Source organism: Clinocottus analis, unplaced genomic scaffold (genome assembly GCF_023055335.1).
Source record: "Clinocottus analis isolate CAN_PGR_092001 unplaced genomic scaffold, fCliAna1.0.p SCAF_6, whole genome shotgun sequence".
Classification (NCBI taxonomy): Eukaryota; Metazoa; Chordata; class Actinopteri; order Perciformes; family Cottidae; genus Clinocottus; species Clinocottus analis.
In genome coordinates this window covers 16,014,861-16,031,900 of record NW_027176218.1, presented here as the reverse complement: position 1 = coordinate 16,031,900, position 17,040 = coordinate 16,014,861, and the positions used below count along the sequence as shown (strand labels likewise).

General features: G+C 43.6%; 1 protein-coding gene across 5 annotated transcripts in view; it reads right to left on the bottom strand.

Annotated features, from left to right (window-relative positions):
* The window catches only part of srgap1a (SLIT-ROBO Rho GTPase activating protein 1a), a 72,075-nt gene extending 55,383 nt beyond the window's left edge, over nucleotides 1–16,692 (bottom strand). For all 5 annotated transcript variants that reach the window (XR_011080144.1, XM_068603907.1, XM_068603908.1 and 2 more), the window contains exon 1: nucleotides 16,138–16,692. Coding sequence is in view for 4 of the 5 variants with exons in the window: in XM_068603907.1 (XP_068460008.1) it covers nucleotides 16,138–16,201 (64 nt within the window). In the remaining variant the exon portion in view is untranslated. The remainder of the gene's footprint in view (nucleotides 1–16,137) is intronic.
* Nucleotides 16,693–17,040: the final 348 nt, after the last annotated feature.

Genomic DNA, 17,040 nt, shown 5'->3' with positions numbered 1-17,040 from the left:
CACAAAAAAGCAAATGATGATGGAGGCCATGCAGGAGACTAGGAAGCAACAGTTATATTGTTGAATGTTTACAGACATCCAAGTTAGAACAGCCCACTGGCTCAGAAGCTGAGAGACAATAGTCCCAGTCTCACATAGATCATTTTTAAAGCCTCCCAGACCCCCTTAGTACACACTCCATCTCCATAAATACCTTCCTTGATGTGCCCCTTCAGACTTTTCCGAACATTTGAGTTAGTGGGCGGCTTTCTGAAACAAATTCTACTTATTACCTCAGTGGAGGAAGGGGAATCATACCTGAGGGCTATTTTTCATTCTCCTTCTCATGCTCAAATATTGCATCTGTCGACTTAATGAAAACAAATACCAGCAAAAAAGAAAGGCCTGCGATTAACTTAATCCATCTTTTAATGACTCCAAGAAAAGATCAGTAGATGAAGGGAGGCTGTGAACTTCAAAAATATGTTAATGCAAGAGCAAGTTCAAACCTGAGCTTTAGGAAAACAAACACAAACAACACCAGACAGCAATAAAGCAGCGAGGAAGGTACTTTGTGTTTGAGCCTTAATCACGGTTGGTCATGCAGTAACAGCCTGCATCATCACTATGCAACACAGGGGTCATCTGAATGAAAACAGTATTCATGAATAGTTCAAGGCTTGTGCTGAACATCCACAATCTCCCTTTAAGGCCAGTCATACAGGTATAGAATAAAGCGGACCGTTGAGTGGCATTAGTAATAGATGTTAATATCAGCAGAATCGCCTTTTCCATAGGAATACATTGGTTTTGCACAACAAATGTCTATTAACTTCTGTGCCGACCCAACACATACAAATTGAGATGTTTCATTGGATAAATGAAACCTTTGACCTGCTGGTGGTGGCACCAAATTACAAGTCAGAGGCTCACCAAAGTCTCCACCCTTTGGACACCATGAATATTTGTAGTGTACCACAATGCATAGCAATCTATCCAACATATGTTCAGTTATTTCAATCTGGACCAAAGTGGAGGATCGACAGGTTGACCAATGCTGTAACCCTCGAGCCATGTGGCCAGACTGGTTGATATTAGAAGACACATCTAAAATTAGTCCTGCTGCAACTTTACCTCTACATTCTTAAAAAATGACAGATGCGAGACACATGTTGACATATGGAGCATATTTCTTCCAAAATGTCATGAGCTTACAATGGCCTTTATGTATAGTAAATGAAGTAAATAATATTGTGTATGTGGTGATTGTACAACAGTAAGGAGGGGAAAGATGCACGCATTTGCCAGCGAGAGAGAGAGCGGCGACCAATCTCAGACTTCCACTGAGGAGTACATTAGAGGGATCACAAATACCCAAAGTTCAGAACAAAACCCCACATGAGAAACCTCAGCCGGTCCTTCATGATTTGTCCTGTATAGCAAAGAAAAACATCGTCCTCCAGTCGCTTGTTTTCCTTCCCTCGCACTACCACAAAAAAAAAAAAAAAAAACATCTGGGGAGAGAAAGGGAGCAAGAAAAATGGGAAGACGAGACAAAAATGGCACAAGGCCGGTTATTAGCTGAAAAACGTTTGAGGACCGAGGGCTCTGTCAAATTCTCAGACAAAAAGGAGTTGCGCCGTCTGTTGAGGCTGCTGGGGGAACTGTATAATTAGTTTTGACAAGAGAAATGTCACAGGAAGATTATTAAAAAAAAAAAAGGTAAATACTTCCATATATATTTTAAATGAACGGACTAAAATGAACTACAGTTAGTACAGGATGGAGCAATACAAAGGCACAATGGAAGGCCCTGTATTGATGGTTTGCAGACTATTACACATGATGCCCTAACAATACAGACAATGCAGATTGACTCCAACTTTGCTGCATGATGTCTGAAACGTGTCATTGGTAGGAGAAGAGTTCAATAGAAAGTTGGCAAGACTGCACATTTCGATGATCACTCAAAGAACAATGGAGTGTTTTCTTGATTGTGTACAAAAGCCACCATCTGTTGCTCTTTTTATAGCTAATTGGTAAATCCAAGATTTACTACCATAAACATGCTTCACCCTTGTCTCCTCATCTTGCTTATCACCCACCTAAACCAAATGTTGTTAAAAGAATTCCAAATTCAATCCGAGCGATACGATTTCTAACAAACTGCCTTCCGGGAAAAAAGAAAAAAGATAGATACATGAAAATGACTTTTGAAAATTGTAATCAACACCAGTCTCATTTTCAGTTATTCGTGGGACACGTTTAAAATACACAAGCCTACTTTCAAGGTCAAAAAAGATTAAAACGACTTATCTGCAAAGGAGCAGCTGGCTGAGACAAAACACAGCTGAAAGTTTGTCCTCTTATGCATACTCTGTGTACACACAAGACCATTCAGCCTTTTTCTAAAAATACTTTTACAAACCCCACTGTGTCTACACACAGGCAGTATTGATTACTAGGGGTGATGCCTTTAAATTTGACTTCAAGTAGAACACAGCAGCATCTTTGTGTAGCAGCCCTGCAAGTGTTAATGTTCTGTATTTATGTTTGTTCAGTGGTGTGTGTGTGTGTGTGTGTGTGTGTGTGTGTGTGTGTGTGTGTGTGTGTGTGTGTGTGTGTCAAATGTCTTCACCTTTACCATTGTCTTCTGTGTGAATAAAAGATGGGACTTTTTTCCAAAAAAAGATCCACAGGCCAAGAAAGAGGTTCTTCAGCAGTAGAGTTATGTGAAGGACACACGTAAGTCACATAATGGAGTAAAAGAAATACTGTACAGTGATATCGACTCAGCCGAAAGTAAGTCATCGTTGAACTTGCGGAGGTATCATATAGGTGGTTGGGCAAAACAGAAAAACTAAATTTGGAGTAGCAATAAAACCATAACCAGCTAGCAGCTACGGTTTAGCTATGAGTGGCTACAGGATAAAAATCACAACAACCAAGAGGCTTTTGTCTTTGATTCTAAACATGACTGTTGTGTGGATGGACTGACATCATTGTACAAGATGCAGAAACTTCTCCCAAACTCCTTGGAGGAACAATAGTTCATCTTTTCCCACCTGGTGCTCAGAGTTGTGACAGCTGAAATAATGTGCTCTTGGAGAGACTTTGGCCTCGTGTAAACATATTCACTTTGGGGAATGTGGAGCCTGATCTTTGGCAGGAAGGAAAGAGTATTATAAGAGTCGTCTTTCAAACGCTCTAGAATATACAATCTTTATTAAACTGTGATCGAGAACAAATGTTGTCATTGCCATAATAATTAAACAAAGTGCAATATCAGTATTAGTACACTGAGAAGATTGAAAGAGTCAAAATGGACATAATTAAATCTTAATGGTGCCTTAAGCTGAGAGTCTGTCTGCCTGTTTACAGAGCTGAATGAAACGCCTCAGTAGGCTTCAAGGAATCAAGCCTGTTTACCTAGATGTTGGTAAATGTCATGGCTCACACCTGCCCAATAAGATTAGAAACCTAAGCCACAAATACTATTTCTACTGTGGTTCCCAGTGAGGTTACCCAAGTCACAAGGTATGTGGTCATCTCTATGAACAGGGGATGACTTCACCTCAGTGGGACACAGTTATCAGGACGGACGGACGGACACACACGCATGCATGCTGTCCCACGAGAAGAGTTAGAGGTGGCGCCAACTGAGTCAGATGAAGTCTGCCTACGAGTTCCTTCGTTTCGCTCAGCGGCCTCCCTCGCTTCTGTTTCGCTATATGACACTGTACCAGTCTCACGTCTGGAGAGAGTGTCAAGACCTGACCTGCTGCTGCTCCATCCAAACTAAACCAGGCCTGATCAAAGACTAACTAGACTCGTATATGACCTCCACCCAGCATGACCAGGTCCATTGGAAGAGCATCAGTGGAACTCTGGGCTTCAATGTGGCTGGTCCCGGGCAGGGGATTGAGGGCACAGGGGTTGAGGCTAAGAGGGTCGGGTTGAGGGTTAGAGTAATGAGGTGCATGGATGGGTGAGCTAAAGCTGGGATTGAAGATTGTGGTAGAGAATTAAGGGCAGGTGGAGGATATTGGTGGGGGGCTTTGCTTGAGAGCTGAGGGTTTAAGAATAATTTCACATACACAGGAGGAAAGGACTCCCCAGGCAGTGAATACACTCGTGCACAAAGCCAAATCTGATTAACTGATATAATGATACTGTGGACAGATGGATACATATCAGTTGTTCACAATGCACCGGACAGACATGTTGTTACATTTAAACAAAATATAATTAGCTGAGTCGATCTTCACCTTAGAAGAAAACAAGAAAAAAAAAGAAATATATTTAAACTGATTCCCACCAACACAGACATTTGCGGAGGGTTTTTTCCAACTACCACAGGAAAACGCCGCAGAAATTTTGCCAAGAGCCAAACTTCAAAGCAAAAGCATAATCTTAAATCAAAGAGTTACACTTCTGCTGATATGATACACTATTGAGTTCCATCAAATATGCACACGTGCATTTTTAATGGCTGTTCAAGGGCTGTGACTGAATCGTCTTAGCCCAAGAAAGAGGGACTAAAACGCCCGCCATCATTATCATTTCATTATCATGCAAGTTTCAAACATTTCCTAGAATCGAACAAAATATGAAGTAGAACCCCACGTTTCTTGAGCTTCAAGTACCCAAACTGACAGCTCAAAGCACACTTGAAAAGAAAGAGGGAAGTTAATGCTGTCCTGCTCTTAGTCTGATGCAACTACATCTGTAAGGCCAAAGCCGCACCGCGAAGGCATAATAATGAGGCTGCCTTGATCGAGACAGCTCACCGCAGTGCAGTTAAGTTTGGCGGTTTAAAGTGAGGCACGGAGAAATATTTGCTCCACATTCCTCTTTTCAGACCTTAAGATCAACCTTAGGGAGCCTCACCTGACAAAAGGAGGGGAAGCAGAAACCAGCAGGATAATTACATGCTTATGTCACAGGGTTGAACCCTCAAATACCCAAGCAACAGATTGAATTTCTCAAGAGAAACTCTCCAGTTGTTGAGCATTTTTGTCCCCGAAACTCAAATGTGTGCTTGCAAATTTCCAGTGCACTAGGAGTGGTGGTAATTAATGCCCAACTACATTTTGGCCATGCTCGTGGCACGGTCCCGGGGACGGCAGAGTTGGCCGGTTGATCGATCTGTGCCGAAATATCCCAGCACCTACTAAATTAATGACCGTGGAATTTTGTGAAAACATTCATGTTGTCTCAACTGCTACAGGTCATCAGGTCAATGCTTTACTTTTTACGACCAAATACCTGCAAAACAAACGGCATTCCCATCATTCACAGCTGTACTTTGTGTTTAGTGCTTATTAGCAAATGTTGGCGTTCTTTACCACTAAACTAACACTAAACCTGTGAAACAGCACCATATTTTCATTGCATAGCATTTGGTTTAAAGCAGCAGAATCCCCAAGAGAAGCCTCACAATCTTAATAGCATGGTTGTAGACTCGAGTCTTATTTAACTTATAGCTGCGATATCTATTATTAATTAACAACGCTGACCCATGGTTGTGTCTGCTATATGCTGAGGTCTGCTTTTCTTTTGGTTCTGTGCAAAGTTCCTAAAACGGCTTTTTGTAATCAAAAATATATTTTAAAAAAATATGTTTGCGCCCAGTATTGCTGAAAAAGACGTAGCTCAAATGACATCGTGGTCTTTCCCTTCGCTCAGGTCTCAGACGCCTCACCATGTCCCGCTGTGTAGCCTGAGGCCTCATCAGCCCCCTTGTCATAACCCCGGTCACAGCCAGCAGGGATTGATTTCTCACAATGCATCCAAAAGGCATGGAGAATGAGGAAGTCCACAAGTGACAGTCACACACACCCCCTTCCTCCCAGGGAACCAGCGGCCAAGATTGGCTAACATGACCAGCTCCAACATACAGCACAAACACAAAGAATGAGGGGGCTTCACAAAGACCTAATTTTCAGATAATTATAGTGGAAGCCAATATGGAGGAAGTAACAGAGTGTTAGGTGCTGTTATCTCCACGACCTACCCTCAGGGAGGCTTTAACTGCCAATCCTCTCCCACTTTTCTAAGTACCAGTGGCTGACTGTGAGCAGGCTCTCAGTCTGGCTCACAGGCACTGAGATGACATGTCTTCCCCCTGGAAAAAATGTCTGTCAGAAATATCTCATTAAAGGCTTTTGTCATCCTCGCCCTGCGTGAATACAAACTTGACAAGACTGGACAGGTGAAACCCAACGCCGGTTTTGCCTGAAGGGGGTAACGGCACACAGATCCACCCAATGCATTCGGATTACCTCGAGATCTGAGCAGAGCGGGGCCAAAAAATGTGATGGACCTAAGGGCAGCTGCTCAGAGTGCAAGAGTGAGGGACAAAGAGGGAGGGAGAAGAAAAGAACAGACAGATCAGCTTTCACTGCTCTTTGTTTCTCTACACTATAGTCAGCAAGACTGGGGCTTTCTCTTTTCGGTCCCCTACTGAGCCGGGAGATGGAGGCCATACTTTCCTAAGTCTGTGTGTGTCAGTGTGTATGTGTGTGTGTGTGTCCACAGTCCAGTCATGCATGTGCCTCACACCCAGCCAGGTTGCCATGCATCACACCCCTGTGACACGCCATTAACCGGGACAAATCACAGGACCCCAGGGGAGACGGTAGCTTCCTCCACACTGCCTGATTAAAAAGTAAGACGTATGAGGCATGCCCATAGTGTCTGTGTCCATGCTGGGCAGCTGACTGAGTCAGTGTAACCTGCACACACGCACGCAAACACGAGCATGCACACACACGCACGCACACACACACACAAACACACACACACACACACAATTGTTCTAAACAATCTTATTCCCCATAGTACAATGGTGCATAAGCAACTGCCATCCTGAGTCAATCTATAATTAAGAAGACGATTTATTTTTTCAAAAGTGTCCTCTCTACAATTTTATTCATGACCACTTGTGCCAGATAGGATTTACTTTACGTCGGGTTATGCGAAAAGGGGCAGACCAGGACAGTGTCACGCTCGTTCTATTTCCAGACCAGTCTCATCCTAAAAACTAACTTCTCTTTGCAACTCATGCCTATTAAGCTATGACAAAATAGGCAGTCAAGAATCTGCAGGGACTTCTTGCAGACAGCAACATGCTTCACTTCATCTTTACCGGAAAAGAAATCCACCAGAAAAAGTTTTCTACGTTTTCTAAGATTTGCAGCTACTTGCAGCGCCTCCGCGCTCTGCCCGGCCAGTTTCTTCACAGGATGTCTTTATGTATAGACATCGCTACAAGAAGTATTACATTAGATGTAACGTTTGACATCCATCCAATTGAACGGAATTGGCAGAGCTGTGGTGCAAGGATTCAGGTCATGGAGCAAAGGTCAGTGGTTTGGTTACCGGAGGGTCACGTTGTCCAGGACAGAATGCCGCCAGCAGGGGTCAGTGAGAGGGCAGAGACAAAGGGCTGGACAGAAGCAGCCACATGGCAGTAGCCTTTTACTTATTAATTCATTAATGTGCAAGTGTGCCAGCGGATTGGAATCCTTTGTCTCTTCTGACAGTAAACCATGTGCAAGATGAAGTTACAAAGAAATGTATTTCATCCATTGCATAGAAACCAACACATGACATGAGATCTCATGGCACCAGAATTATAGTGATATTTATAGAAAAGGGCTGACCAACATCGCAGAGCAGCTTGGAGAATTATCATGGATGGTGAAAGTTTTGCAAATACATACATAACAGCTTCACCATTCACCTTTAGTTTATCTTACAGTTAAACTTGAGCAGTTATCCAAGGAGAAATTCAGATACTGAGCGAGTGAGAAAGAACATAAAGCAGCCAAAGGAGAACTGAGGCTTTCTCCATGTGTGATCACTGGCAGTGGGACACAGCGAGTAGGGGAGCAGCATGGCTGACATCTTTATCCGTAAATGGCTATTTTTTCCCCCACTTTTTTCCTAGAAACCCACATATCCGTGGATGGAACCGCAGCCATGGCTCCTGTTTCCGTCCCGGGGGCAGGGTGGAGGAAAGTTCAGGCCAGAACTCACAAGACCTGCCTGGGACTGCTCAGATCCCGCCGTGGCCGCTCTCTCTCTCTGCTTGGGCCTCCTCCTACTGCATCCCACGATGAGCCTCCATTGTGAGGCTGATAAGCTGAGAGCGGAGACCAAGGAAAACTCTTTCCAACTCCTCTTTGCGCTACTAAAAACAGACTGAGTGCATTGAGGGAACCAGAGACAGAGGGAGAAGATACCACATGAAACGGTGTAGACATTTTGGGACGTCCGCAGCCACGAGACTGCATTATATTTTCAAATAAAAGACAGGGTTGGAGTCTTGGCCTAAAGCTATAATCAATCAGGCTGGCGGACACAAAGGGGATGAAGCCTGTAGTTGACATTTCATTGACCGCTTCTTTTTATAATATTTCCCCCCCTCAAACTTTTCCTCAGGGCAGCATCCCAACAAGGCAGCCGTGCCTCAAGGGGTGGTCTCTGGCTATTGATTAGGAGGGCAGCCGACTCAAAGACGGCTTCTCTGGGGTCAGGAGGTCATGGCAGAAGAAAAGGAAACCGGAGGAGGGGACCAGGAGGAGTCGCACGGTCAGTAAATTAAACTTCTGTTCATCAGCGTTAAGGGTGGATGGGTAAGAGAGTTTACGACAGAAGGCAACGGGAGGAATCGTTTTGGATAAACTGTGTGAAACTTTACACTAAATTGCATGTAATGCCGGTAGTTTATTAGACCCCAAAAACATATTTGAGGTTTATTTTTATTTGTGTGACTATTGAGCACCAAAATGAATGACTTTACAGTGGCATTTTAAATATTTATGCAATTTGCAAGAAATTGTGGTAGTGTAAAAATGTTGTTTAAAGAAGCTAGTTAGATGCCTGCATGTAATGTCTGCCGCAGAAGACACACTTTAGGGAGCGAACGTCCCTGAGGATATAACGTATCGGTGAAGAAGTTGGATTGTTTACATGAACAATTGATTTAGAAAATATGGTAGTGGAAATTTAAATGTGTGAATATTTGTTTCACAAACACTGGGATCTGGACGAAAGTGCAAAATGAGAAACTGTCTGCATAATATTGCCATACATTTACTAAATACTAACTTAAGCATACAGTGGGAACGATAGTAGCATTTTTGCCAGAAGACGGAAAGACGCTAATGTAATTTGGCTCGTCTTTATCAGGGGCAGGAAATATGAATAGCTATTTGATGAACGCGGACAAGGCTTGACTTGTCAGCACAATAAAAGCTGCTTAGTTGTCATTCCTGCCAAACAGTTGATTGTTTTGAATTGCATTGTGTCAGGAAAGCTGGGAAACCCGCCAGCTGAAGGCGGTCGATTGTCGAGAGACCTACAGCCACAAGTGAAAACGGGGGATCAGATAAGGTGAATACGGCACATAGGTTGTTACTGACTGTACATCTTTTAGTTGTTACATGTTGCTTTTCCTATTATTTTGGTTTCGGATCGTTTACGTCTCACTGGTGGAATGAAGTCAAACATATTTGAGACTTCTCGCTCGTAAACATGTGTAAGCAATGCTGGATATAAAACACTAAAAAAGCATCTTTGTAGATGTTTTATGTTGAGGGAATCGCATTAAAAACATCTGTTAGAACTCACAAATACGACCAAGCAGTTATGGTGAGAAACAGAGCATCTAAACTCAACTGGACACCTTTACTATCCGGAGGGTTATGCAGTAATCTACAGGCTAACAGGAGAAAGGAAAATAATATACATGGGCTTTAGGTGTTTAGCCTTCTCCAAAAAATATTGGCTACATTTTCAAATGTAATGTGAGTAGAATAACCTGATTATAGTCTGAACATGCCAGTTGCAATAATGAGAGAGGTGCCTTACTTGGCTCATAATCAAATTTTGAGTGGGTGTACTGTATATGCAGCGATATCCACTTATAGAATTCCTCTCTGAGCCTATCAGTAGTTGATTTGATGACTCAATGCCTCGTATTATCACATAGAAATGAACAACTTATTCCAACCTATCCATAAATCCAAAAGCAAATGCAACCAGGAGTGGTCCCATATAGACTTGAGGAAAACATCTTGAGCATATTGAGGACTTGATAGAGGAAGTGGATGTAGAGCGTAGGACCCTATAAAGCTCAGCTTCCGTTCCCAGATGGTGGATTGGACTGGGATACCTGAGTCGAGCACCGAGCAACAGCCTGTGAACAGATTGCCGTGGCTTTTAGACAGGAAAAAAATAAGCCAGATCGGCAGAAGTCACATTGTTTAGGAGATTGCAGGAAAAAAGAAACTGTGACAGACTTCGCTTAAAGCATGTTTGCAGTCATCTTAAAAAGCTTTCGCCACCACTAGACACATAAACGGCTTAGATCCTGCAGATGAATAGGCTGAACACACTCCAAAAGAAGATTAGAACAAGTCAACCAGATCAGAGCTTATAACCTCCGTCTTCACTTACTCCTGCACTGACCTCATACAGTCGTTCCCATCCCCCAATCTCCTTCCCCTTAATCCAGCCCCACTGGGTGGAAGACAGCAGCATGGCCTGATGGTCGAACTGTGTCTGTCTGCCTTCCTGTCTGTCCATCTGCTGGGCCCCAGCCGAGGTTCAAAGGAATTAAAAGTTGTCCAGAAAGTTGCCAAAATCTGTCCAAATCCCCCACTCCCTTTTATTTCACTTTTACCCCCCAGTTTAATTCATCGCTTTTACTTTCTCTGATCACAGTCCAATTCCATTAACACCCTGTACCTCCTACTAAAGCAGTACAGCTACACACTGGATCTCATCCAGCTCATTACCAGGCGCTGCGGTCCCTCACAGGGATTCTTCTCTGTGACTCATTCACAGGTAGAACAGCCTGCGTCTGCCACATGTTAAAGCGGGTTTGATTTGATCAATTCAACTCAAGAAATTAAATACCGATGTGGGTTACAACTGGAGAAAATGTACTCTTTGCCAAGTCCCACCCCTCGAACGCAGGCCGGCCAATCAATTAAATAGCTCCGACCAGGGTCTGACAAATAACCAGCTCTGCTCCATAAACTCTCACGCACCCTCAAGCATGGTTTCATATCTTATTCATTTTCTGGCTGGCTTTGTGGATTTCAATCTAGTCATTGTTTAACGTTGTATAATAGTGATACTGTTTACCCAGCAAATATATAATCCAGCCTTGCTAACAGTAGCAGAGTACTTTATTAAATTATTAACTAGCACTTCTATGCAACGCTAGCAACTGAAGGTTTACTAAATGTACACACATGCTTTTATTTTTGAATGACTGTAACAGTGAATAAACCCTTATCCAGCACCGTGGGAACACTGTTAATTGTCTTTCGCTACATTCACCAGGTGATGTGGCGGTTTACTTTTACAATGTAGCTTCCATTCTTCTCTTTTTAGCCGTTTTCACTGATGAATCAGTTTTACATCCTGGTTGCATCCTTCTAACGATATTGTAGACACTTCTGTCTGCTTCCCTCGGATATTGCTTTTTATTTTTTCTCAAAAATGTTACAAGAGTGCAGTTAGTGACAGTGTGGGCTCAATGGTAATGTAGCTCTGTAAGTTTGACAGAGTAGTATCAAAGAGTCAACTACACAAGGCTTCTTGTTCTGTTTTCATCTGAAACGGTGACACCAAAATGCCTTTTTGTTTGGTTTAGGAATGCAAGGGTATAGATAGGTGTTGGTTTAGATTTTTGTTTTCAGGATAGGGTGAGGGGTCGGGGGTCATGCAGTAAGGTCTTGGTAGCCTTTATGGCTACAATGAAAAGCACAGCAGGGAAGGTGAAGCCTTGCTTGTGCGCAGCAGAGTTTATTAAAACTGCAAAAAAGGGTGAACGGCGACAGATGGTGGCGTCAATAACCATTCACCCACCATGCAAATGCACGCTCATGCACAAACTCACCAGTGCCACAACCCATGCAATACCACCAACACACGACTGACACAGTTTTGGAAGGAGGGGCAGTGAAAACAGATGGTAAGTGTGTGGATGGACGCCTGATGTTGTGGAGACCCGGGAGGTGTTAGGATTCCATTAGTCTTGCAACCTCTCACCTCAACACCGATGAGAAGCTGTTAAAAGGCAGCGTCATTGAGTTTCAAAAACGCATATCGAGGCCATTTAGATTAACTGAAGGTCAGAAAGAGAAGGCAGTAAAAAATGTAGATGGCCCACAATAGCAGTCGTTCTCAAGTTGCACTTCACCTTAAAAAAGGTATTTAATCCTCCACAACAGATTTCTGTATGACTTTACATGCATAGAGGCACTTCATCAGGTGGCTCCAGCATGGTGTTAATGAGACAAAATGTGATCATCACCAAAGGTCAGGTTATAGTGACAGCTGCTTTTACAATTAAGAGAGCCGAGGTGGCATAAGACACAGGACTGTGATGGACCTTTACTAAAAACTTCTGATGTGAAATAACTATTGGCTGTCTTTTCTGTGAAAGCAACCCACGTGAATTTATTGCACTGAGGAGACTGTTTGTTTATGTATTCTAAAGTGTTCCTAGTTTAAATTCCAGTACAGCTATTTTCAGCACGATGAGCCTGAAGAACCTTCAAAAGAGAACGCAGCTTCAGCGCGCCACACTCTCCTCATCATCACATGCTGAAGTCTGGTGACATGCTGGATTTAATTCAATAAAAAAAAACATGAAAGACTGTTTTAAAGCAAAATTATAGTTTGACTCTGCATGATCACAATCCAGATGTCCCATGTGTGTGACATCTGGATTGTTTAATGGACAGTAATCAACACATACATGCTCATCCTCTGCCACGCTATTGAACAACGTTGACTCCCACTGCTACGGATGTCAATGGTATGACTTTTAACCGCAAGACAAATCATATTATGGGCAGACACCCCAGGCAGACATTGGTTTTTGTGCACCGGTTAATTTAGAGACTTTCGGTCATTTTGCATCCACAACATATTTACATTCTGACTAGTGGAAAGAAAAACATTCAAAACACATCTGATGAAAACGTTGCGTTCCGTTATATTGTTTAGAAGTTTATTTTTGTAGGTGTTTATTTTACTACTTTGTCTGTAGATTTGTCATACGTTGACCTAAAGCTAGCATAACATAATGCTATTTAAACATAACCTTTTGTAAAACCTGTTCTACAAAACATGCAATGCAAGTTATCAACTAGCGAGGATTCATGGTGATATCAAAAGGGTGTTTTTTTTATTATAGCCTTTTCACCTGCAGTGTCTCCCCTTCTTTTTTGAAAGAGAAGTAAACCATCACATCTCAGTTTCCTGCCTGTAATCCCCTTGCATACAAGCATGTGCAGACCACTGTCTTTAAGTATGCAGCGGGGCAGGGCTCTGATTTCAAACAGCACTGAAGGCAGGTCACAGGGGGCATCCTTTATGATGATCTGGGAGAGGACCCCTGACAGAGGTTCAAGGGGTCCTGCCGTCAGAGTCACGACCCCCGGGGCCACATACAGCAAGCCACAGCCTGACATCAAACCAACACTTTGCCCAAGAGAAAACACAGCAGGGTTGCTATGCCTTGATCCACCAGTCAACAGAAATTGGGGCCCACAGAGAATACCAATGTACCCACAACCTTCCCTTCGTCTGATTAAATTGACTGCAACCGATGTGCGCCATAAAGCACTAACAAATTCCACTGTCTTAACGGTACCCAATCTTCTTAATGTTTTTGTTTTTCTAAAAACAGGCTGAGTCTTGATGTAGATGCCGATTTGGGCAATTAGCAAAAATTAAACCCCCTTGCTGCAGAGCTTTTTCAATAGAATAGTTTACTTGAATTGCCAAAATGACATCTATTTTCCTTTAATCTGTGGGAGGTTGGGAGAAAGAAAAAAAGGCTGTAGGATGTACTTAAGAACTGAATGTCAGCTGAATGACAAGTTGGGCTTGAAAACAGTATTGTCAGCCATCGTAGGGAGACTTTCAGACAGACCGTTTTGAATAGCAATGCCACTCTAGTCTGCACACTGTCATCATAAAAAAGCTGATTCACAAAAAACAGGCAATGTTGTGTGTAAATCTGCATAAAGCAGGATGATGGCAGATGTTATGCAACATGAGCCCAAAACGGTCAAAAATTGTTGCGAATTTAAACAAATTTTCGAAAACTGCGAGACAGCGAGGAAGCAGGCCAAAATGATCAAACATCAGCTTTGGCTGTTTTCTGCTTGTTGTTCTACTTCTTGAGTAATCAATGTTGGTTCACCAGAATCTGCCTCCGGCTATCACAGCTACACTGCAGATGTGATCCCACTCATTATCACTGCAAACTCTTCACTCATTAAACACTTCACAGCTGCAAAATCAGGAGCTGCTCTAAAAACAGAATACTTAATGTTGACTAAATGCCTTTACTTCCACCGCTAACTCTGGCAGCTATTTTTCCAGAACAAACAGGGTCTGCAGTTGCAGGAGTCATCTGACCTCCTCGAGATGGGCGTTGTGAATGGTGAGAGTGTTTGAATATGCTTTGTGTTGAAATGCCGAACATTATGCCCCTCCATGGTTAATTGCGGTGATTTTAGTGTGACATGTTGTCGACGCTAAACGCAACACAAAAGATGTTACTCTTTGCACACTCAAAAATGTCAGTCTAAAAAAATGCATGTGATGGAGAAGAAATAAAATGAATTCAAATTGAATAACTGCAAGCTGTTTGCAAAGCAGAAAGAACAAGTACAGTGCATTATGCAAATAGTGAAACGCAACCAGTGAGGATGGGGGAAAAAATATCCTCACCGGAATATTTACAATGCATGACAAGCCTCGGTGCATAACTCTCACAATTGAATTATGCATCCTAAACAAAACACCTCAACATTGATTTACCGAGCTGCTCCGGTGGTCCTTTCTAGCAACAGCTCTTCTGAGTAGCATCAGGTTGCTGTTATTACCCTGCTGGGTTCTGCACGACAAATGGGGAGGCTTCGTCATCTCTCGTTCAGAATCCCCCTGTGACTGTGCATCATCCTCTATTACAGGCCGAAACCCCTTAGTCATCCTCACGGGGAAGAAGAAAGGGTGCTGAACATTCTTTGCAAATGAGAGCTTGTGCTCAACTACATGTAATTTTGTAATTCCTCATGCAGTCAGGACCCCTTTCTTCTCGCCCCCTGACCCCGGGTAACCCCCCTCTCTGGACTTAAGGTTGAATACTGGGGACATGAATAGGTGGTTTTTCAGCATGCCATGAACAGAGCTGGTTGGTTGGGGGCCAAATCCCCATGGTTACCCTGAAGCCTTTCTTGTGCTCATCTGCCTGGGGAATAAACTAACTGTTCTGCATGCATGGGGGGCGGGGAGATAAGTTAGGGAAGCATCCTCACGACGTGCACCTCTAAATCAGGGCATAACGCATTGTTGTGCTTCAGAGGGACGCCTGTGGCATTTAGAGGTAAACAGGGCATTGACAGGTGAATAAAACCACCCTGGCGCAATCGAACGGCTCTTCTGAAGTGCCCCTGAGCAACACACTGAACTCTCATACAGGTGTGCCGTCTGAACATGTGCTCGTGCATCGCCACGCAGTAATGCTGTGTGGGAACCGCGCAGTACCTGGTTCTCCGCCAACTCTGGCGGTAACAGGTTGTTAAAACACGTCAACGTAATAAAATGCACCAGACCAAGAAGAGGCAGTAAAGAGGTCCGAGCGGGGCTGGGGGGAGATTGGGACATCCAACTTGAACCCAGCAGGTTACTCGAGAGGCTACGTGTGTGTGAAACACAGTGATCTCTTCTGCGAGCCAACGGGGACCGCTTTCATGTGCAAAAACTGCCAAACAAAAACAAGACAAGACTACAGGCCACCTTTGAACTCAGCTAGCAATGTTTTTTTATTTTGCTAATTAAGTTCATACCCTTGCAATGGTGACATAAATAACGTGACCACTAAATGGTTATTGGGCCGTGAAGTACTTGTAATGTATATTAAGTAATCTGTGTGCGTGTTAAACATGTGGCTGTTCGCCTGGCGGTAGACACCAACACTAGGTCACGTATTGCTAACTTTTATTGAACGCACCACTTCACCAGCTATGACTCATTCAGGTAATCTAACGTTCGCCTTTCGAAATTAACTAATCTTCCATCGAGCACTTCCGAGAGAAACATTCACTCGACACGTACCTTTGACTTGACTCTCGTAATCCGCGATGATTTCTTTATCCTTTTTGAACCTCGACGTGGACATTTTCTGTCTTCTTCTGTCCGAAAGCTTGTTGTAAACTTCTTGAGGAAAAACTGTCCACCCGCGGGGTCCTACAGCAGCGGTCGCATCCCACACAGGACGAGGAGGGGGAAATGAACGCGAAGGAAAAGAAAGGGGACGAGATAAAAATGACACTTTGAAAAGGGCTTAACTCTGCAACAAGCTCGACTTGAAGCGAGAAGAAGACGCTCCGCTTCCCTCGGGATGAACGGTGGATATAACGCGGGGCCAATGCGCAATGCTGCTCCGACCAATGAATCCTCTCAAGTAACAGAGCAGTCGTTGCGGCGCAACAGCGCTGCCGCTACCACAGAAGAAGAAGGTGGAAAAAAAAAAAAAAAAAGCACGCAAGTTTCAGGGTCTCAGTGGCGGGTTTTCACAGCTCTCTAGAAAGTAGCGGCAACAAGACATCCAGGGGGTCTTTCGGCTCGGTCTCAATTGTGCGGGTGTGCGCTTGTTGGTAGCGGTTTTCCAGTTTGGGACCCGCATACACACACTTCCCCCCCCCCCTTGCTCGCTCTCCCTCGACGGTTTCTCCCACCCCCCCAACTCCCAGCAGGCTCAGAGGCAGACAGGGCAGGCCGACTGCAGCTCACAGGCAGCAGCTGGAGTCAAGCGGAGGAAGGAGAGGGAGGGATCTGCACGCACATGAAGCTAGTGGACACCAGTGGACTGACACCCCTGCCCACAAGTTTAGCTTTTTTTTTAATTTGTATTTTTTTTTACTTACATTTGGAACCGATTAAAACAATGTATACGTTATGATTCTCCTTCGTATTACTTGTAATGAACGCCAACACGTTTTTCCATGTATTCCTCAA